Source organism: Centropristis striata, chromosome 22 (genome assembly GCF_030273125.1).
Source record: "Centropristis striata isolate RG_2023a ecotype Rhode Island chromosome 22, C.striata_1.0, whole genome shotgun sequence".
Lineage (NCBI taxonomy): Eukaryota > Metazoa > Chordata > Actinopteri > Perciformes > Serranidae > Centropristis > Centropristis striata.
The window spans coordinates 958384-981450 of record NC_081538.1 but is presented as its reverse complement, the minus strand read 5'-3'; the positions used below and the strand labels follow the sequence as shown (position 1 = coordinate 981450).

The 23067-nt window shown below is 37.5% G+C and overlaps 1 protein-coding gene across 2 annotated transcripts; it reads right to left on the bottom strand.

Annotated features, from left to right (window-relative positions):
* Positions 1–1299: 1299 nt before the first annotated feature.
* Positions 1300–22450, bottom strand: scyl2 (SCY1 like pseudokinase 2). 2 transcript variants are annotated; one of them, XM_059326409.1, is made up of 19 exons: positions 22318–22450; positions 18626–18822; positions 17165–17322; positions 16359–16503; positions 14022–14171; positions 12207–12428; positions 10911–11027; positions 10690–10815; positions 9404–9580; positions 8512–8523; positions 8206–8328; positions 6909–7022; positions 6602–6734; positions 6401–6519; positions 6145–6245; positions 5846–5915; positions 5128–5205; positions 4905–5027; positions 1300–2939 (listed from the first exon to the last, which is right to left on the bottom strand). In XM_059326409.1, the coding sequence occupies exons 2-19, from the start codon at positions 18800–18802 to the stop codon at positions 2292–2294; spliced, it is 2793 nt and encodes a 930-aa protein (XP_059182392.1). In that variant the 5' UTR covers positions 18803–18822; positions 22318–22450; the 3' UTR covers positions 1300–2291. The 2 variants fall into 2 exon arrangements, with proteins under 2 accessions (XP_059182392.1, XP_059182393.1); XM_059326410.1 differs by lacking the exon at positions 8512–8523.
* Between the last annotated feature and the right edge of the window lie 617 nt (positions 22451–23067).

Here is a 23067-nt window from a genome sequence, read left to right as displayed (position 1 = left end):
ATACCAACTGGAACATTTAAAAGTGATATTGATTGAATATTTATGTCGGCCTTAAAAAATGACACAAATAATGCTTGATTTCACCTTAAAAGTTGGTATTTTGCATATATATATATATATATATATATATATAAGACACTGAGCCTCCACTATATTCTTGCTCTGACTCTAGACTATAGATCCAGAAACTTAATTTCCTCATCTTTGATTGCCTACTTACAAAAAAACTAAGGGGAAAATGGTCCAACAACCAACGGCCGCCATTTTGATATGCAAATGAGAAGGTCAAAAACTCAAAATTTTGCTTGGGAACCATTTTTTTTGATTCAGCACCCTTGAAATAAGTAAAGTAGGCCGGTTCCCGACTTGTACCCATAAATGCTCCTCACTTTCACTTTTTGGACAGTTCCGTCTAGACTATTACGCCGACATCTGTCATTCATTAGTTGATGAACAGACGTCAGGCTTGTTGGGCCTCATTCAGTCAGTTCACACACAGAACAGTTGGACTACCAGCCCTCAAGGTTAGCTTGTACAGAAGAGTCATCCCAAATACTTAAAGGGGCCAACACCTCATCGTCTCTTCATAATTACCTTGAATGGTGACAAATGTAAAGAGTCACATGATTTCTGATATGTTAAGACTGAGGTTGCAATGACAAAAAATCATGTTAAAGTGGCCCAAATCACAACTGTAAAGATCAGATTTTATGGGATTGTTGCTGTTCACACCGTGTAGCCTCGGAGTAGCCTGCACCAGTTTGTAAACAGATGCTTTGATATATAGACTCACTTCATCAGGTGCACCAGTTCAACTGCTCATTAATGCAAATATCTATGCAGCCAATCACATGGCAGCAACTCAATGCATTAAGGCATGAAGACATGGTGAAACTGAGCATCAGAATGGGGAATAGAGGTGATTTAAGTAACTTTGAACGTGGTTGTTGGTCTGAGTGTTTCACAAACTGCTGATCTACTGGGATTTTCACACACAACCATCTCAAAGGTTTACAGAGAAAGGTCCAAAAAAGAGAAATATCCTGTGAGAGGCAGTTCTCTTGTTGGTGCCAGAGGCCAGAGGAGAATGGCCAGACTGGTTCGAGATGATAGAAAGGCAACAGTAACTCAAATAAGTACTTGTTACAACCAAGGTATGCAGAAGACCATCTCTGATCCTTGAAGCAGAGGAGCTTCAGCCGAAGAAGACCAAACCGCCGCTTTATCAGGTACACACTTCACCTAATAAAGAGGCTAATTCATCAAGGATTTCCTCCATTTCCTTCATTCACCGTGGAGGTATGCGAGAAAAGTTTACCTCCAAGTATTCAAAGTGACACAGGATGAGAAAACAAAATATGCAAATGGTCACTTTTCAGAGTGAAGTTTTCCTTTAAGCACCAGGAGGAAAGCAAGCTTTGGAATCTGATAAAAGAATGAGACCAAAGGGTAAAAAAAAAAAACAACTGATGACCAGAGTCCAATTTGTGTTCATAAAATGGAGGTTTTTCTGGTGCTGCAGAGAAATGGTTACCATGGCGACGGGCTGCAGTGGGGCTACTGGGTTCCCCCCCCCCGTCTGAACTGCGGCTGCTGGGCTGTCAGTTTCCTCCAGCCCCCTTTAGATGGTCTCCACGGAGGAGCTCCTGGATGCAGATCAGTGGCTGCAGGCTTGTCAGTGCTACACTTCCAGCTACCTCCCACTGGGCACGGACATTTTGGTGTATGTGGGTTTTGTTCTCCAGCCAACTCTCTGATCACTTTAGACATGCAGCAAATTCTAAAATAGTCTGGAGAAGCAATAAAGATACAGAAGCGTGTAGCGGATGTGAAGCAGGAATGTTTTCCTTCTTTTTCTGCCAATTTAAGGGATGATTCTGATGCAACTTGTTCAGGAAGTGAAATCCACTCAATCATTCATGATATGAACACAAAACCTTCCTGAATAAACTGAGTTGGGATTCATCTCAACCCACACCATTTGGACTCCCCAAAGAGTGTCAAGTACAAAACAGTAGGAAACCCCCAGCATTTAAAGAACACAGCATAGAAGAAGTAGCTCCCACCCAAACCGTTTGTCCTTCTGCTCAAGTAGAAATGGAATTCAGGTTAATTTGCCGGCTGAATGTGAGCGAGAGACTTTTAAACCAGGTCAGATTAGAAATACAGACAGCAAAAAACCCTTGAAAGGATTTGAAATCTTCACATTCAATCAGTGTCTTGTTCTGTGAGAATTCAAGGCTCTTTTGTCTGTCTGAAGATATTAAAAGAATCACCTCTTTATGTTAAACTTAGCCAAATAAGTCTTTCAGATCATTGTTGACAGATGCACTTTGTTTAATTCCACTTTGGTTCATGCTCGGGGCAGCAGCAGCAGCAGCTGGTTGAGAAAAGTTCTGCGGGTTGAAAAAAGGGTTTGCTTGCATCCCAAACCCGCTGGGCACGCCCCCCATAGGGACCGGGGCGCCGTGCATCTGAGTCTGAGCGTTCTGGGCGCCACCAAACTGGCTGATCCAAGGGCTGCTGGGTGTTGGTTTGGGACCCATTTGGTTGAGGGTGACTTTGGGCTGGCTGGGTGAGAAAAGACTGTCCAAGGCCGACATGTCCGGGGTTTTACTCGTCTGGCCGACGGGTCCTTGGTTCTGCGTGAGGGCTCCAAAGTTTGGGGCGCTGGTGGTGGTGGCCATGCCGGCGTAGAGGCCGGGGCCACTGGGCCGCATCCCCATCGCCATGCCCCCCGTCTGGAAGCCCATGGGGGGGTTGAAGCCGTTGGACACCGAGGCCCCCATTGGGGCACCCATGGGCGCTACCATGGGGCCGGGGGAGGGGTAGGCAGAGATGGTGGCGCCCTGCACGGGGGACGGTCGCGCTGTGTTCGCCAAGGACATCGTGTTTAACGATGTCATGTTGTTGAGAAGGCTGCTCGTCAGATCCTTAGTCTGCAAAAAAACAAATGGGGGGAAAATTTATCATCACAAGCTGCTGTTTGAGTGTTTGAGCATGCATTTATGTAGGTAATATTACTTAAATCACACTTAAATTAATGAATATGTCCTAGCTAGGAGACTGATATTATTGAAATGGAAATGGATTAGGGAAATCATGTACCATATCAAGTTGGAGAATATCAGATACACAATTAGGGGGTCTACTAGAACATTTTATAACATTTGGCAGCCTTTCTTAATGTTTGTTGAAGATATGGAGGCAGACAATATAATACTGTAAACCTCTGCTGTTGCCCTCAGTCATCATTATAATTATATTTATGTATTTGTTATGTTTTTGTTTCTTTGTTTTCTTTTTTTCTTTCTGATTTTTGCTAATCTGGCTAAGTGAATTCTGTATTTTGAACTATGTATTTCACACTGTGAACTCTTAAGTCTGGTACTTGGGGAGAGAGGCGGAGGGGGGGGGGTTTACTGAGGGTTTTTTTTTTTCCTTTTACCCTGTGTGTTCTGTTGGACCTATGTTAAATTGTAAATTATAATCTGTAAAACTAAATAAAAACACCTTGATCAAAAAAAAATTAATGAATATGTTCATCAATAAACTTTTTTTCCAAAGACTGGAAAGAGATTAAACACTAAAAAAGACTAAAATGTAGTTTAAAGACAAAGATGAAATACAACACCGTTTTTTTGTTGTTTTTTTCCTCTTTTCCGCTCTATCTGTTACTCTCCCTCACCCTCAGTCATTAATCCTGACAATAGTGTTAGTATGATGCATAAAGTTGGTGGTTTGTGGGTCAGCTTTGGTGGTTGATTACCCAGATTTTTGCAGGTTGGGTGGTGCAGATTGGCTTTCATAACAGGTATTAAAAAACCATGACCTACATATCAGTTAAACAGGAGAACTATGTAGGTTACAGCTCTTATTCTTGTATCAAAGTTTAAAAGACAGTGGACAGCTGCTGGATTGTGTTGGGTCAGAATGAATATGCAAATCAGAACGTTTTCTATTTCTGGATGTATTAAATGTCTTAAATTAATACCAGACCACAAGACAAAACACTTTCGGCAAAGCTGCATTCTTTATCATTCAACTTGTGTTTTTCATTGGATAATAAGATCAAATGTTATATGGAATAAGTTGGAGGATAATTACAAAATGATTGGTTTTGGCAAGACCAGATTTACACTACCAGTCAAAAGTTTTAGAACACCCCAATTTTTCCAGTTTTTTATTGAAATTCAAGCAGTTCAAGTCAAATGAACAGCTTGAAAGGGTCCAAAGGTAAGTGGTGAACTGCCAGAGGTAAATAAAAAAAGGTAAGCTTAACCAAAACTGGAAAATAATGTACATTTCAGAATTATACAAGTAGGCCTTTTTCAGGGAACAAGAAATGGGTTAACAACTTAACTCTATGGAGTCTTGGGCTATTTTGTCCATTTTGAATTCTTTTCATGTCTTTGTAAGTCATTTTGTGTCTTTTTTTAGTCATTTTGTGTCTTTTTTTGGTCATTTTGTGTCTTCTTTTAATTCTTTGGTCCAACATAAAATGTGATTTTGAATCTTTTTTTTTTACTTTCAAAACACTATCATGCTCAATAAAGAATTGTAAATGTTGCAAATGTGCATTAATTTCAGAGTACACTGAGACATTAAACTGCATCATTTTCAATTAAATTCTGGAAAATTTGGTGTGTTCTAAAACTTTTGACCAGTAGTGTATATTGATGTATATTATAATAATGGATAAGAAAAGACTACAATGTTAACAGCTTTCAATGACAAAAAAAATAATAAAATATGACACTAAACATACTAAAACAGTAACATTTTCTGACTAAAATGAGACTAAAATGCCCAGAATGTTTCCTGACTAAAAAAGGAACAGGATAATGAAAGCAAAGACATCTGACACAGACTAAAAAACAAAATCAGCACTATTCAGGTGTTACCTTTGTGTTGGTGGTGTTGGCTGGTTTGATGCTCTGTGGCGCTAACGGCTGCTGGCTCCTCAGTTTGGCCGCCTGCTCCTGCTCCTTCGCCAGCCGCTGCTTCTCCTCCAGAGTCAGAGACATCTGGGGAACAAAGGAGGAGACAGCATGAACAAATTGGAGTCCAAGTTAAATGGACCAAGGTGTAGATTTGTATAATTGAGGTGTGACATTGTCTCCGTACTCTATTAGGCTGCGGGGCTGGAGCTGCAGATCCGTTCTCTTTCCCATTAACCCCAGAGTTGCCAAATATATCATCAATCTGAAAGCAAGAAAAGACTTCATGGAATCACTGCAGCACAGAAAACATTTAAATGATTTTCTCCAGGCAGAAGAAAATACATCAAGACAATATATACAGTTGAAACCAGAAGTTTACATACACTATATAAAAAGACACATATGCTTTTTTCTCACTGTCTGACATGAAATCAGACAATCACTTTTCCTGTTTTAGGTCCGTTAGGATTACCAAAATTATTTCTATTTGCTAAATTCCAGAATAATGAGAGAAGGATTTTTTTAGACAATTTTTTATTACTTTTTTCAAAGTCAGAAGTTTACATACACTAACATTATTATGCCTTGAAACAATTTGGGAAAGCCCAGATGATGCTGTCATGTCTTTGGAAGCTTCTGGTTGGTTTATTGACAATATTAGAGTTAATTAGAGACACACCTGTGGATGTATTTTAAGGCATTTTAAAATTATTATTCTGGCATTTAGCAAATAGAAATAATTTTGGTAATCCTAACGGACCTAAAACAGGAAAAGTGATTGTCTGATTTCATGTCAGACAGTGACAAAAAAAGCATATGTGTCTTTTTATATAGTGTATGTAAACTTCTGGTTTCAACTGTACATCATATGTTAATTTGCTGTCATAGAATGAACCTCTAACCTGGTTGCCGCTGCTCGCTGGGCTCTTGGTCTCCTCTGATTGGCTGCCTGGGTTTGAGATGTGCATACTCCTGTCAGAAGAGACAATAATGAACAAAATCAGAAAGGTCTGGTTAGTCATGCCATTACCATATTCATAAAGCCAGTATGACATGCTAATTGCTCTTTAAGACAGAATAAATTGCTATAGATAGATAGCAAATTCTTATAAAATCTCCATTAATATGTAAACCCATTTCATATTTAATCAGAGAATAATAAGGAGGCTATAGTACGGGCTGATTTAAAGCTGAGACGGACCTCTGCTGCTCCTGCATGATGTGCAGCTGCTCCAGCTTGGTCTTGTGTTCGGCCTCCATGCGACTCAGCATGTCCCGTATCACCACCATGAACGAGTTAAACTGGAACAAGGGATATATTTAATGAGATTAGATTACAAAAAGGAGAGAAACAGCACCAAAAAAAATGTTCTAACTGTAAAATAAAGACGAAGACAATTTAATTTTCTTAGATAACCAAATTGAAAAGTATGCATGTGTATGTGGCTTTGTAGTACCTGGTTTAAGTTAAGGTTGTTGTCTATACTAAGGGAGACGAGGTGGGGCAGGCTCTTGCTGGCCAGGTGCTCTTTGGGGATGCCCAACTTCTTGTGGCTGAAGGTGCACTTATAAATTCCTAAAGAGAGGAGCAGAAAAGTCAAACAACCGTTTATTTCCAGTCACATGAGTAGGAAGTGGTGAGTGAACAGGTTCTTTACCTAAAATGCCCATTAGCACTGCTGGTTCTCTGGAGGGGATCTGTTGTAGGAAGGGCAGGATCTCATCAATGACGTACCACTTGTCCAGATATTCCAAAATCTTGCCCAGACACACCAGAGAGTTCACTCGAACCTACACAGGAAAAGATAGACAGTCAAAACTCACATTTCAGTCAGTAGTAGACAGTGATGGAAGTATAACAGTGTCAGAGAAGGACACCTTAAAGGCAGAACTGCAGACACATTTCATTTATGCACCGGCAGAGAGTCTGAAATGTACAAGCTGAGAGCAGAAAATGAGACTCACAGCGAGGGAAGAGGTCTGCAGGCAGGCTGATTTGATTCGAGGGATGAGGGAGTTCTTCATGGACGGGTAGTCAATCAGGTTGGCAAACGTCGGGATGATGTTCAGGCACAGCTCCTGCTCCGCCACAGATAACATGTTATGAAATATGACATTTTTATGATGCTAAGGGCATTCTTTCTTACTGGGCTCTCAAGGTAGCGCTGAAAAGAGGACGGGGAGTACAGGGGTTGCTAAAAATAAGGGCTGTACTGACATCTTTTTCGACTGAGTTTCAAATGTCTTTAATCATATTTTCTGACATTATCACCCTAAAAATCCTCAATTTGCTGAGCCAAGCATATAGTCTAGACGGAATTGTCCAAAAAGTGAAAGTGAGGAGCATTTATGGGTACAAGTCGGGAACTGGCCTACTTTACTTATTTCAAGGGTGCTGAATCCAAAAAAAAATGGTTCCCAAGCGAAATTTTGAGTTTTTGACCTTCTCATTTGCATATCAAAATGGCGGCCATTGGTCGTTGGACCATTTCCCCTTAGTTTTTTTGTAAGTAGGCAATCACAGATGAGGAAATTAAGTTTCTGGATCTATAGTCTAGGGTCAGAGCAAGGATATAGTGGAGGCTCAGTGTCTTTTTATGTGTATATATATATATATATATATATATATATATATATATATATATATATATATATATATATATGCAAAATACCAACTTTTAAGGTGAAATTAAGCATTATTTGTGTCATTTTTTTTAAGGCCGACATAAATATTCAATCAATATCACTTTTAAATGTTCCAGTTGGTATTTTGCATATATATATATACACATAAAAAAAGCCACTGAGCCTCCACTATATCCTTGCTCTGACCCTAGACTATAGATCCAGAAACTTAATTTCCTCATCTTTGATTGCCTACTTACAAAAAAACTAAGGGGAAATGGTCCAACGACTGAGCAAGATGGGCAATTTGGTGGCCATTTGATACAAATTAGAAGGTCAAAAACTCAAAATTTTGCTTGGGAACCATTTTTTTTGGACTCAGCACCCTTGAGATATGTAAGGTAGGCCGGTTCCTGACTTGTACCCATAAATGCTCCTCACTTCTTATAGGAGGCCTTTATTCTGAAATCCGTCTAGACTAATATACACTGAAGAAAACACTTTTTTTAGATCATAATCAGCAATCTTATATGCTTCCAAATTAGTGATTTACTCTACATCTTTTATTTTTCTAGTTCTTGTTGGAGTGTTGAGCACATAAAGCAGATAGAAAGAGTCCCCATTAGTCTCTGTGTACCTGGATCTGGACAGAAGGGGCTTCCAGAGCTCTGTAGACCATCGGCAGCACGCTGTTCTTAATGTCTTCTGCAGGCGTCTTGGTCAACAGGAGGTCCATCTTCTGCAGGAATATCAGCAGGATCTGCGTAGAACACGGACCCAGTTAGGAAAAGTCAAAAGCTCTCTGCTATATTCTCCAGTTAAGTGTGAAGTGGAAGTTACATACGATGCTTTCCGTGGCTTTAGTTTAGCTTTTAGTACTACGGACACAAACACAAACTAGCTGAAGTGACTGAAGCAAATTGACACCAGAGACACAACTCACCATATTACTAGCCTGAAGAAGCATGGAAAGAAAAATAAAGAGAAAGACAAGTCTTGATAAAGTGACAGACCCAACCCAAACAAACACAGCATGCTCTTTAGTCGCTTGTTTTTAACCCTTTGATGCACAACATGGGTCTAAAATGACCCGCATTCATTCCCTTCATGTTATTTAATGCTGCTGGGTGTTTCTGTGCTCTATCTTTTCGTATCAACTTATTTTATGATTGAATATTCCAAGTATTCTTTAAATATCTTGTTTTTGATAACAACAGATCATTATTTCCATTTTGCCTCTCATACTTTATGAAGAAAAAATTAAATTCATTACATAGCTAACTACTTGGCTAAGTATTTAGCTAAGCAGCTTGCTAAGCTAACTACTTAGCCAAGAAGTTAGCTAAGTAGTTAGCTTAGGTAAGCTACTTAGCCAAGAAGTTAGCAAGTAGTTAGCTTAGCAAGCTACTTAGCCAAGAAGTTAGCAAGTAGTTAGCTTAGCAAGCTACTTAGGTAAATACTTAGCCAAGAAGTTAGCTAAGTAAGCAAGTTACTTAGCTAAATAGTGCATATGGGTCAATTTTCACCCATGTTGTGCATTAGAAGAGTAGTGACACAAAAAGGGATCTAATTAAAAATTAATAAAGAAAAACTTAGGATGTATGATGATCAGGATATAGAACATAAAAACTGATACATGTCGGGTCACTTTAGACCCATGTTGTGCATCAAAGGGTTACCTGATTCACCTCAGTTTCAAACTCAAACACAAAAAGACAGAAAATATCATGCAAAGATTTAAAGAAGGAAATCACACGTTTCTGCACGTCATTACTCCACTGCATTTCTAGCTCACCAACACATGCTCAGAGGTGTGTGTTTGTGTGTGTGTCTACCTGAACGGGCTCTTGTTGCTTGAAAACCGGCGTGAGGTCCGGCATGATGAGACGAACGTACTCGTCCTTGGTGCACTCCTCAGCGATCAGCAGCACGTTGGGCAGCACGAAGGGAACCATGTCCGGGTTCACAAACTCTGAGGTCAGTGCCGGCAAGATCCGATACACCACGACTCTCTGAGAGAAAGAACAGACAGAATGAGTTCCTGGAGTCCCAAAGCTGTGGAACAGCCTACCTCTCCAGGTCAGAGCTGCACAGTCTGTTGAGCACTTTAAAACATTATTAAAAACCTATTTATTCTCCTTGGCGTTCAGTCCCAGCTAGGCAGAATCCTTGGCTTTCTTTTCTACTTTTACCCTTTTGTTTGTCTTTTTTATCTCTAACTCTGCTTTGGATTGAGCTTTTATTACTATTTTATTCTATTTTATTTTATTGTTTTACTGTTTTTAGTATTTTATTGTTTTTCATTGTTTTTATATATACCTATTTGTGTATGATGTATTCTATTTTAATAACTGTACAGCACTTTGGTCAACTGAGGTTGTTTTTTAAATGCGCTCTATAAATAAACTTTGACTTGACTTGACTTGACTTTGACTTGACTTGAGTCAAACTGGAATACTGTGTGTTCATGGTGAGTTCACTTGGGAGCACATTTAAGAACATGAGAATAAGAAAAACGGGAATTTGCCTCAAAATTGCTTCGATTAGTTTTTGTGTGAGTTTATACACAACTAAACATTTATGAGAGGGCTAAAAGATTATTTTAAAGTGACATAAGCACCGTTAATATGGTTAATAATAAGATAATAAGTTGGACTGGTCCCTAAACACAGACGCTCTCTACAAAAAGGTGCAGAGCTGCCTGCAAGATTCGATACACCACAAATCTTGACTTACTTTTTAACCACTTACTTTTTAACTGTGCAATGTTTGACTTGTGCTTTTTATTATTTTATCTATTTTCTCATCCTGCTGTATCTTATTTATATTTTTATTTCTATTTCCCTGTTTTAATTGACTGTTTTTGCTGTTTTAATGTGTATGTAAAGCACTTTGAATTACCCGGTGTTGAATTGTGCTATTCAAATAAACTTGCCTTGCCTTGTTTTTCTTAAGGAATAGGGATAAATAAAGTAATTTTGATTTGATTTGATTGTTATTTAAAAAGGGAGAACCTCAAATGAACCTAAATATGCAGTACCCATACTGTAAACTAATCTGGAAACTATAAATATGACCTGATACACACCGTGTTTCCTATACCAAATGTAAAAACAGGTACCTTGGGTAGTTTGGGCAGGACTTTGGGGAGGCCTTTGTAGAACTGGGACTTCTGTAGGTTGTCCCTCTGGAAGAGTGAGTCAAAGTACTGCAGCGTCACAGCACCCACATCATCGAAAAATGGAATCTAAGAACAAAAATCATCACATTTTACCAACATAAGCATGATCTTTGAAAATGCACTATAGTTTGTGTCTTCATGGACGTCTTGACAAAGCAAACCTTGGTCATTTGATCTGCATCTGGTCGCACGTTGGGCGTGACACTGAGCAGCATTTTGACGTGTTCCCGAACTTCCTCTGGGATCTTATTCAACACGGCTGGACTTATGCTGCTCAGCTACAATGGAGAGACAAAGAAAGAATGAAAGACGCATGAAAATGCAGCAGAACACCAACTAGAATTAGCATTTCGCAATTGTAAGTCTCTGTCAAACAGTCCAGTTGCAGTTTATGTACATGTCTGTCCAAACTACTTTAATATATGTTGTGAAGAATTTAACCCTTTATCAGGCAAAGAACTATATTTGGTAACTTCAGGTAATATTTCAAGAAAAAAGTTGCAAATTTGCTAGATTAAAGTGGCAAATCTACAAGAAAAAATGTTGCAGATTTAAGATATTTAAAGTGGCAAATCTGCGCAAAAAAAGTCGCAGATTTATGAGAAAAAAGTGGGAAAAAAGCAACTTTTTTCTCCCAGATTCTCCACTTTAAATCTCATAAATTTGCGCATTTTTTTCTCGTAGATTTGCCACTTTAATCTCGCAAACTTTTTTCTCAAAATATTATTTTCGTATGTTTTTTCTTTTACACATTCTGGCAGTATGTAATATCCTCCAATATTCTCTAGGGTTGAAATTCGGAATTTGCAAGTATTTCAATGAGTGTCCTATTAAGGGTTAAAGTGGTGAATCTGGGAGAAAAAAGTTGCTTTTTTCCCACTTTTTTCTCATAAATCTGCAACTTTGTTCGCGCAGATTTGCCACTTTAAATCTCTTAAATCTGCAACTTTTTTTCTTGTAGATTTGCAAAAAAAGTTGCGAATTTACTAGATCAAAGTGGCAAATCTACAAGAAAAAAAGTCGCAGATTTAAGAGATTTAAAGTGGCAAATCTGCGCGAAAAAAGTTGCAGATTTACGAGAAAAAAGTGGGAAAAAAGCAACTTTTTTCTCCCAGATTCACCACTTTAAATTTCATAAATCTGCACATTTTTTTCTCGTAGATTTGCCGCTTTAATCTAGTAAATTTGCAACTTTTTTCTCAAAATATTACCTGAAGTTACCAAATATAGTTCTTTGCCTGATAAAGGGTTAACAGACTTTTAGAAAAGGTATGACATATTTGTTCATCTGCTATTAATCAGAATTAGAAAAAAAACAAAAGATAATCACATGTGGAAATGGAATCATTTTTAAGCCCTGTATTTGAGCTGCAAGTACAATTGTTATTATCTTATGAAAGATTAATGATCCTTTGTCTAGCCAGTCATGCTCTCACATGCAGCACACCTCCACCCACCTGGTCCAGTTGCCTGCTGAAGCTCTTAAATATGTCGTGCTTGTTGACTTGGAAAACAGGCTTGCCCTCATTGAAGACGGCGTGCAGGACCACGCCCAGGGAGTACATGTCGGACGCGGAGTCACAGCTGACGGACAGGATGTACTCGGGGGCCAGGTACTCCGGGTTGGGGAGGCAGAGTGGAGGGAGGCTGGGCTCCCACTCTTTACATGAGTACTTGGGCTGAGGACGACGAAAGGACATAAAGATGTGACAATAAAGGACTTTATTTTGGTCGAGCATCTTAATAGTCAGACGAGAAAGGGGACACACCGGACAAAAGCACCAACATTTTTCCACATGCTCTCTATCACCATAGGTTTCAATCAGATTAAAGTGGCAAATCTACAAGAAAAAAAGTTGCAGATTTAAGAGATTTAAAGTGGCAAATCTGCGCAAAAAAAGTTGCAGATTTACGAGAAAAAAGTGGGAAAAAAGCAACTTCTTTCTCCCAGATTCATCACTTTAAATTTCATAAATCTTCAAATCTTTTTCTCGTAGATTTGCCACTTTTTTCTCAAAATATTATTTTCGTATGTTTTTTTTTTTACACATTCTGGCCGTTTGTAATATCCTCCAATATTGTCTAGGGTTGAAATTTGGAATTTGCAAGTATTTCAATGAGTGGTAGGAGCCACTTCATCAAGATTGTGGATCGGAGATGGCAGCCATATAAAGTCTATGAGAACCAATATATCTTTCAAGCCACTTAGAAGGTCAATCTTGGGGTCAAAATCTACATTTTCTGGGTCAAAGAATCAATTAAAGCTATTGAGAATATCACTAGATGACTCACTGTAAATAATGTGTTGATCAAGATCTGACATGAGATGAAAGCGTTCCCTTGATTTTATTTTGCACTGTAAATGTATATATCAGCCCAAACAGTATTTTTACAGTTAAAATTAATAAATAAATACATTACTCCACTGTAAAATACACTGGCAATATACTGTAGGCTAATATATAAGCCATCACTGTAATTTTTGCTTTTATTTTTGTAAAAAATACTTGTTCTTACTGTTGTTTTAAACGCCATATATCTAACAAAAATATACTGTAATAAATCTTTAATTTATGCGGCATTAATAAAGTATTTTCTTGTCAATTGTATGGCAAAACAGCGTTTCTTTTAATGGAAAAACGTTTTATTTATACGGTAAAATATGGAATAAAATGGCAATCTTAAACATGAAATCAACAGTGCTAATATCATTTTACCGTAATATTAGAACAAGTTGCACCATATTTATTACGGTAAAGTTCTGGCAACCACAGCAGCCGTTTTTTTACCGTAAAAACTACATTTTTTTTTACAGTGTACATGGCAGCTAATCCACACTCTCCCGAGAGTCCAAACATTTTCAACTCAGGATTCCTGCTGCAGCACTTGAAGCGAGTTGCCTACCAGTCTGGGTGAAAATGAACATATATATTTGATCAAAAAATTATCTAGTGATATTCTCAATAGCTTTAAATGATTTCTTGACCCAGAAAATGTAGATTTTGACACCAAGATTGACCTTCTAAGTGGCTTGGAAGATATAGCGTTTCTCATAGATTTTATATGGATGCCATCTCTGATCCGCAATCTTGATGAAGATGCTCCTACCAAAAATTGAAACCTATGGTGATAGAGAGTATGTGGAAAAAAAATTGGTGCTTTTGTCCGGCGTGTCCCCTTTATTTAGCTAAGCCGCCTGACTATATATAAATATATATTATATATATAAATATATACTATAAAGGCAGTGAGCTTGTGAGAAAGATGCGTACCTCAGCTTCTGAGGGGTTGGTAGAGGAGATGCTGAAGTCAAAGCCCATAATCTTCCAGGCTCCGCTCTTGTTGAGGATGACGTTTTCTGGACACAAGTTGCCGTGGACCATTTTCACTCCACTGTGGAGAAACGACAAACCCTCCGAGATCTGAAGGGATCGAAAAATGAAAATGTCAGCCGTGGTGTGAGAGGGAGAAAATGTTTCTGTAATAAGTTCAGGATAAGCACACAGTTGCTATGGCAGACAGACATGGCAGGCATTTTTTTTTAGCTCTATCAGTAAAGTGATTTACAATTTTCCATTCAGTATATATTGTAGTCTTTTCTTATCCATTATTATAATATACACTACCGGTCAAAAGTTTTAGAAGACCCCAATTTTTCCAGTTTTTTATTGAAATTCAAGCAGTTCAAGTCAAATGAACAGCTTGAAAGGGTCCAAAGGTAAGTGGTGAACTGCCAGAGGTAAATAAAAAAAGGTAAGCTTAACCAAAACTGGAAAATAATGTACATTTCAGAATTATACAAGTAGGCCTTTTTCAGGGAACAAGAAATGGGTTAACAACTTAACTCTATGGAGTCTTGGGCTATTTTGTCCATTTTTTAATTCTTTTCATGTCTTTGTAAGTCATTTTGTGTCTTTTTTGGTCATTTTGTGTCTTTTTTAGTCATTTTGTGTCTTTTTTTGGTCATTTTGTGTCTTTTTTTGGTCATTTTGTGTCTTTTTTAGTCATTTTGTGTCTTTTTTAGTCATTTTGTGTCTTTTTTTTGGTCATTTTGTGTCTTTTTTTTAGTCCTTTAGTCCAACATAAAATGTGATTTTGAATCTTTTTTTTACTTTCAAAACACTATCATGCTCAATAAAGAATTTTAAATGTTGCAAATGTGCATTAATTTCACTAATTAATTTCAGTACACTGAGACATTAAGCTGCATAATTTTCAATTAAATTCTGGAAAAGTTGGTGTGTTCTAAAACTTTTGACCAGTAGTGTATATCAATATAAATCTGGTCTAGCCAAAACCAATCATTTTGTAATTATCCTCCAACTTATTCCATATAAAATTTGATCTTATTATCCAATGAAAAACACAAGTGGAATGATAAAGAATGCAGCTTTGCAGAAAGTGTTTTGTCTTGTGGTCTGGTATTAATTTGGAAGCGGAGACAGAATAACACTGTAAGGTGAGGCATGAAATAGAGCTGGTTTAACCGGCTTTGAGAAATAATAGCATATGAATGCATAGTGGACTTCCAGATAGACTGGTATGACTAAATTTAGCGTGCTCATAATAACAGACTGGCATTCAAAAAAAGTTTCAGCATACAGATGTGGATGACTTACAAGGGGAAAAAAGCAAAAATAGCAAATAACTGCCAACTAAGCAATAATACAACCCTGGTTCTAAAAAAGTTGTGAGGCTGCGTAGCAAGTAAATAAAAACAGAATGTATTAAATTCAGAATGCGTTTATATTTTTTACGAAAAAGAAAAATTTCAGTTTGAGCATAAGATGTCTTGTATTTTAACTGAGTGTAGGTCATAAAGGATTTGCAAAGCATTCTGTTTGTGTTCTGTTTTTCACAACTTATTTGGATTCAGGGTTGTTAAAATGATCCTCAGCTGCAGAGTTACGTCGAGCAACCTAATGTGGAAGATTTTCAAATTTCACCAGATTTTAAAAATGTGGGAGACCACACGCATAACAACAGAATTAATCAACCTTTAATATTTTAATCGTATTAAACACGCGCAGAGATTCAGTCAAGACACAGAAGCACACTCTGGTGTTTACAGTACAGGCCAAAAGTTTGGACACACCTTCTCATTCAATGTGTTTCCTTTATTTTCATGACTATTGACATTGTAAATTCATCAAAACTATGAATGAACACATGTGGAATTATGTACTTAACAAAAAAGTGTGAAATAACTGAAAACATGTCTTATATTCTAGTAAGCAAAGGGTGGTTACTTTGAGGAATCTAAAATACAAGACATGTTTTCAGTTATTTCACACTTTTTTTGTTAAGTACATAATTCCATATGTGTTCATTCATAGTTTTGATGCCTTCAGTGAGAATCTACAATGTAAATAGTCATGAAAATAAAGAAAAACGCATTGAATGAGAAGGTGTGTCCAAACTTTTGGCCTGTACTGTATATAAATGATTCCAGAGTAAAATGTCTGTAAACTCCTCACACTACAGGATCATTTGAGCAGATAATCTGTTCATACCAGCCTCAAATGACTCAACAGACCTGCAAATGTCGGGAGGGGCAAATCAGACAAACAATCTGCCTCTGGTGTAGGAAGAACTGCCCAAACTCTCACCTGTAGCAAGCCATACTTGGTCTCCACATCATAGAGTTTGTACTCCTTGATGTCGTTGGGCATGGGACTGGGCAGGTTCTCCCACTGGCCCAGCACGTTGGCCAGACTGGCAAACACCGGCTCTGTGCAGAACGCCAAGCAGTCTCTGAGGGCCAGATACAGAAATAACATCAGTATCATTTCAAACAACTGCTTTTAAAAATGTAGAGTTATTCTGAAGCAGACAAAAAGCAAAAGGAACAGAGACAGAGAAGGATTGGGTGAAAGTTTAAGAGAAACAGTGGTAAAAAAAAAGAAAGTAAGCACAAGACAGCCTCAACCTTATCTTTTCCCCAAGGGCCATAAATTATTCAGGGAGCAGTCTACAGAGTCTTTTGATCATGACAAGCCTCTGCTCACACACACAAACACACACAAATAAATTTGTTATGCAACTTTTCCCTCGAATGTCAAGCCCCTCTCTGAGCTCTTACTCATTCATTTTGACCTTGATGTACATGTTTGTGTGTGTGTGTGTTTGTCTTCATATAGTTGTGAGGACCAACCCATGGCAGAATACCAACATTGTGAGGACATTTGTAATTGTGAGGACATTTTTTCCAGTCCTCACAAAGAAAATGCTAGGATAGCCTCTAAAGGCCTTAATTAATCATCTGTATGAATTTCAGGGAAGGTCCTAACAGAGATGGTAAACCCTGAAATGTGTGTGTTGGGCTAGGGGAAGTGGTGGTCCTCACAACTACACAAAGACATGTATGTGTGTATGTGTGTATGTGTGTGTGTGTGTGTGTGTGTGTGTTAATCACCGCGACTCTTCCAGAGGATGCTGCACCGTCAGGAGGCGGGGGTGACGCAGTCTGGTCAGCTGCTGCACCCCTTTTTTCAGCGAATCAACGATTTGGTCCTTCTCAAATTTCTGATACTTGTCAATCATCTTCTTATCAAACACAAACACCGCCACTTCCTGAAGGGTCAGAGACAAACAAACAAAAAGCTTTAAAAAATTAGGTTCATCAAATCCCACAGCTACTCCTGGTGTCCTGAACAACAGCACAAAAAACTCCCCCAGCACATAAACATTCACTGAAAAATGGGACAATTACACAAAAATATTTTAAAACAACGCTGTTTTTAATAATATCAAAAAGCTAAATCTGCTATTTTATAACATAACAATTTTAAACAACTTTATTATTTCAAAAAGCATTTTGAAGTTAGTAAAATCTCTTTTTTTTCTTCACCGGCGCTACCATAACGATAAGGTCGGCGCAACCTACCATCGCTAAATTTGCTATTTTATAATCATTGACAATTTTACAAAAACAGTTTCACAAGTGGCCAGTTGCACCGGCGCTACCATCAAGGTAAGGTCGGCCCAACCAACCACTGAATGTTGTTTTATAATATCAAAAAAGCATTTTAAATTTAGCAAAAATTGCTATTTTAATAATATAACAAGACATTTTAATCTTACAAAAACATCTTGCCTAGCCAGGTCTCTTCACGGACAGCCGGGTGAAATATAGCAACTCTGCTAAGCCTGTTTGTGCAACCATCTTCTCATGTTTCATGTTTCATGTTGCAATGTTTAATGCAGGGGTCTCAAGCTCAAATTACCTGGGGGCCGCTGGAGGCAGTATCAAAATGACCAAAAAAAGACACAAAATGACAGAAAAAAGACACAAAAATACAAAAAAGACACAAAATGACCAAAAAAGACACAAAATGACCAAAAAAAGACACAAAATGACCAAAGAAAGACACAAAAATACAAAAAATACACAAAATGACAAAAAAAAAGGGACACAGAATTACCAAAAAATAAACAAAAAAAGACACACAAAAAAGACAAAATGACACAAAAAAAGACACAAAATGACCAAAAAAGACACAAAGACAGAAAAAACTAAATTAATTAAAGAAGAAACAAAATGACCAAAAAAAGACATAAAATTACCACAAAAAAAAAACAATTAAAGGACCTTCCACACACAACACGGTAAAGCACCATTCATATAAAGCTCACATTAAACTTTCATATCAAAGTGAGGGCCACAAAATATCGTCATGAGGGCCGCAATTGGCCCGCGGGCCGCGAGTTTGAGACCCATGGTTTAATGGCTCTGTACTGTCTGTCCTAAAATAAAGTTCATTCATTCATTCATTCATTCATTCACAAGCACAATCAGATGTCTATCCATTTAAAAATAAACTTTTATGAACCGGAGCTGGCTGCTCTGGGGGAGGATATTAATACACACACATACCTGTTTGGTGGACTTCTTGGTGCCATTGTAGATCCTCCAGCACAATCCAGGACCTCCACTGGCAATATGTCGTCCAACCTCAAATTCCCGAGTCACGGGGTTTCCCATAACGGCGCTGGTGACATCTGCCGTCACCTTGGTGACGGTGCTTTTTAGCTTGTTCAGCATAGACTCCATTTTCACGCCTCACCTGGCAGCTGAAGTGAGAGAGTGGGATGACAGAACACCAGGACACGTTATAGCAGTCTGATAAAAATAAAATATAGTTTTTAACTATGATGTATAGAGCTGTCACTCAATGCAACAATAGTCTGTGCAATCGCTGAAAGAGGCAGCTGTGTTGTAAACCTTTCCAGCCCTCAACAATCCATTCGGCATGCACTCTAACGCACCTGCTTGCAAATTTGCACATCAAAGTGGCCACCAGCGTCCTGGCTGAGGAGAATAAGCACCATAACAGCCCAAGCTGTCCCCCTGAAATATAAAATGACTCAGAGCAAACTCTGCCTCACCAAGGCTCTCTTTCTAAATACTTCAGAGGGACTTGAAAGCACGTTAGGCAACACAGGAAGTCAGACAAAGGAACACGGCTGACAGTTGTGTAGCCAAATTATTTCTATGTGAACAGTTTCTTCAGGGTTTTAACCGTCTTAAGAGGGCTTCTGCTACTTTGATGTTTATTTCAACAAGGCTGAAGAAGCTTTTGTCTATAAATCGAGATGCACACAGGAAATTAATTAATTCCACACAGATTTTTTTGCATAAAAAATGTAAGCATTGGTAATAAATGGATCAAAGCACACTGAATCTTAATCACATTTTGAAGGCCTTTGCCAATATCCACCCTGGCCAAGTCTGTTAATGAAATTGCATGCTTGTACTGTTTATACACACCCTATAGAGGACATAATGCTTATATACAGTGTCACAGCACCTTCCTTCCCTCAGCCACTTATATATCCTCAGACAATGCCAACTGCTGTAACACTACGTGAACCCACAAATTAAAGGGTGCAGAGAAATATGAAATCTTTCAATATAGGCATGGCTCAATCTGATTATGTCAGGTTTGTCAGTTTTTATGTCAATCTGAGAACTCTCTGACACTCTTTAACTTGCAAACAATACATTTCAGTGCTAGTCATTAATCAAACAAGTGGTTTAGACAATGAGACGCCATCTGAAATAGGGAGTGTCTATTGTATGTCCAGAATAAACACACATTGTATTCCTCATTGGCCACAGGAAGGCATAAATACCAATTTACTATGACAATCACCAATATCATATGGAGCTAGAAAAGAAAAACACTCTGTATAGTCATGACCACTAGAGTGAGGATTGAGTAAGGATGCTGTTGCAATAAGATATCTCCAAATATTTACACAATCTTAAATCACGTTGTACAATCAAGGGGGAAATTAAACAAAAAAGGTGTTTGTTTGTTTAATTATCTTAACAATGGCTTTCATCAGCTTTTGCATATACACTCTTCATTTGTTGATGAACTTTTAGGGAAATATTGAGATGTGAAGTGAAAATCTGCATTTCTAAATAATTAGAAACCATTATAACAAATACAAGACCTCAAAAATACTTTCTGGTCTGACTCTTTTTCAGTACCATATCATTTTGTACATTTTCTTGAGAATAACCCAAAACACTACAGCATCATTTGCAGAAGTCTAGCTGTGCTAAAAGAGATTTCTGGCCCGATGTACTTAACTTTAAGGGAAGCTAAACACTGCGGTATAACTGTGTCATTGCTTATCATTTCCTTCTCAAAAATAAAGAGATACACAAAAATACATGCCAGTGAAGTCAATATATACCACACCAGCAAATAAGGCTAAATCGGTGAAATATACTATAATATATTACTATTTCTCTAAGGTTGAGGCTGTTTGAAGCTTTTACCTGCAACAGGTCTGAAGGGTGTGTTTGCCAAAGAGCACCTATATTGTTGTAACGTTATCTTATCATGCCATTCAATTTGTTTTACACGAATTGTCAACATTATAAGACAGTTATTGGCCAGGAGAGCAGCGTTTTCAGACATCAACCTCAACAAAAACCACCTGCACAGAGCCTTCCTAAATCAGTCGTTAGCTTGCTAGCTAGCCGCCAGAATACCAGACAGTTTTGTTATTAACACCAGCTTTATAACATAGTTATGCTGAGTTAGGTTAAACAATCATTTTAGCGTCATTTAAAGCATTTAAATGTTGTCGCTTAGCAGGACTGTCATCAGTGGTGGTTCTAGACCAGTTTTACTGTGGGGGCCAAGGAGGGGCCAGTGTTTAATCAGAGGGGCACATTAGCACATGAAAAAATGGCAAAGATGACATTTAAGCATTCAAAATCTTTGAATGTCTTGAAAAAGACACAAAATGACCAAAAAAGACACAAAATGAGAAGACAGAATAACCAAAAAAAACCCCGCAGACATAAAAATGACCAAAAAAGACACAAAATGACCAAAAGAAGACACAAAATAACTAAAACAGACAGAAAAAAGACACATAAATGACACCAATGACAAAAAAGACACAAAATGACAAAAAAAGACATAAAATGAAAAGACAGAATAACCAAAAAAAAACCCTGCAGACATAAAAATGACCAAAAAAGACACAAAATGACCAAAAGAAGACACAAAATAACTAAAACAGACACAAAAAAGACACATAAATGACACCAATGACAAAAAAGACACAAAATGACAAAAAAAGACACAAAATAACTAAAAAAAAGACACAACAACAGACACAAAATTACCAAAAAAAGGGTCATTTTGTGTCCTTTTTCTGTCATTTTGTTTCCTATTTTAGTCATTTTGTGTCTTTTTTTTAAGTCATTTTGTGTCTTTTTAGTCATTTTGTGTCTTTTTTTAAGTCATTTTGTGTCTTTTTTTAAGTCATTTGGGGTCTTTTTTTGGTCATTTAGTTTCCTTTTTTGTCATTTTGTGTCCTTTTTTTGTCATTTTGTTTCCTATTTTGGTCATTTTGTGTCCTTTTTTGTCATTTTGTTTCCTTTTTTGTCATTTTGTGTCCTTTTTTTGTCATTTTGTTTCCTTTTTTTGTCATTTTGTGTCCTTTTTTTGTCATTTTGTTTCCTTTTTTTGTCATTTTGTTTCCTATTTTGGTCATTTTGTGTCTTTTTTTAAGTCATTTTGTTTCCTATTTTGGTCATTTTGTGTCTTTTTTTAAGTCATTTTGTGTCTTTTTAGTCATTTTGTTTCCTATTTTGGTCATTTTGTGTCCTTTTTTGTCATTTTGTTTCCTATTTTGGTCATTTTGTGTCTTTTTTCTCATTGTTTTTTGCCCCTGTGTAGAACCACCACTGACTGACTGTCATGTTTGATTGGGAGCTAGCTTTGATGCTAGCTAAGTGTTGCTTTAGCTTGCACGCACACAACAAACCCAGCAGAGCTCTGTGACACTGTCCTCATCAGCTAACAGACACCTGTCCAATCCCTTTAACCCCTTATCTACCTGCACAAGGCTGACGTCATCGCTGCAATCTGTTGGCTACCGTGAAAGACTTTTTTTTCCACACAAACACATCACAGTGGCTAGCCAAGCTAACTAGCCAACAATGCGCAATAAGACAGTGACGTTACTGTCATTACAGTAAGAAATATGGTCTGTTTCGACCCAAAACTGCCCCTCAGACCCGCTCCAGGTACTCACCTGGATGTGAAGAGGGCTCTCAGGTATATTCCTTGTTATAAGAAGACTCTCAGCTGTGCTGCTGTCAGTAATGGCTGAGAAACACAGCCCCCATGTCTTCCAGTGGAGACGGAATGAGCTAGCTTAGCGCGCTAGTGGACCAACAGACCTACTTCCGGGTTCGTCAGGTGCGTCTACGTCATCTGACGCTTGTTATTTATTTTGAATTAATACTATTTATTCATGTATTTTATTAAAATTAGGAAAAGCTTGAAATTTAAATATTGTGCAAACATTATACGTGCAATTATTTTTTAAGGTTAAATTGTTGTCACTTATTGGAAATGTGTTGATAACAGTTTATGAACTAATTGATAACCTTTTTATTTACACAGAATTTTTTTGTTGAAATTAAACGTTATTTTGAGTCAAATACGTGCATTATTCAGAGATGTTTGAATAATCCTTATTTTTCTTTCTCAATTCAATTCAATTCAAACAACTTTATTTATCCCAAAAGGGCAAGTTGGTTAGTTAGTTAGTTAGTTTTCTTTCTTTATTTTGCGTTAGTGTTATTTTATTTTTCAATTATTGTGTTTTTTGTATTACATCTTGGAAAAACTTAGACATTCATATAATCTTAATTTTAAATATTGTGCAAAACATTTATTTTTTAAGGTTAACTTATTATCACTTATTGTATATGTGATAAAATAACTTTTTTATTTTATTTGGGGAAATGTTATACATAAAATCTACATTTCTTAATTT

Bases quoted from the DNA above. Each gene is read 5' to 3' on its own strand.
- scyl2 (XM_059326409.1), bottom strand. From the start codon at position 18,802: ATGGAGTCTATGCTGAACAAGCTAAAAAGCACCGTCACCAAGGTGACG. The intron at 11,028-12,206 runs GTGGGTGGAGGT...TCTCCATTGTAG, and splicing joins TCAGCAGGCAACTGGACCAG to CTGAGCAGCATAAGTCCAGC. The intron at 9,581-10,689 runs GTACCTGTTTTT...TCTTTCTCTCAG, and splicing joins TCCTGCCCAAACTACCCAAG to AGAGTCGTGGTGTATCGGAT.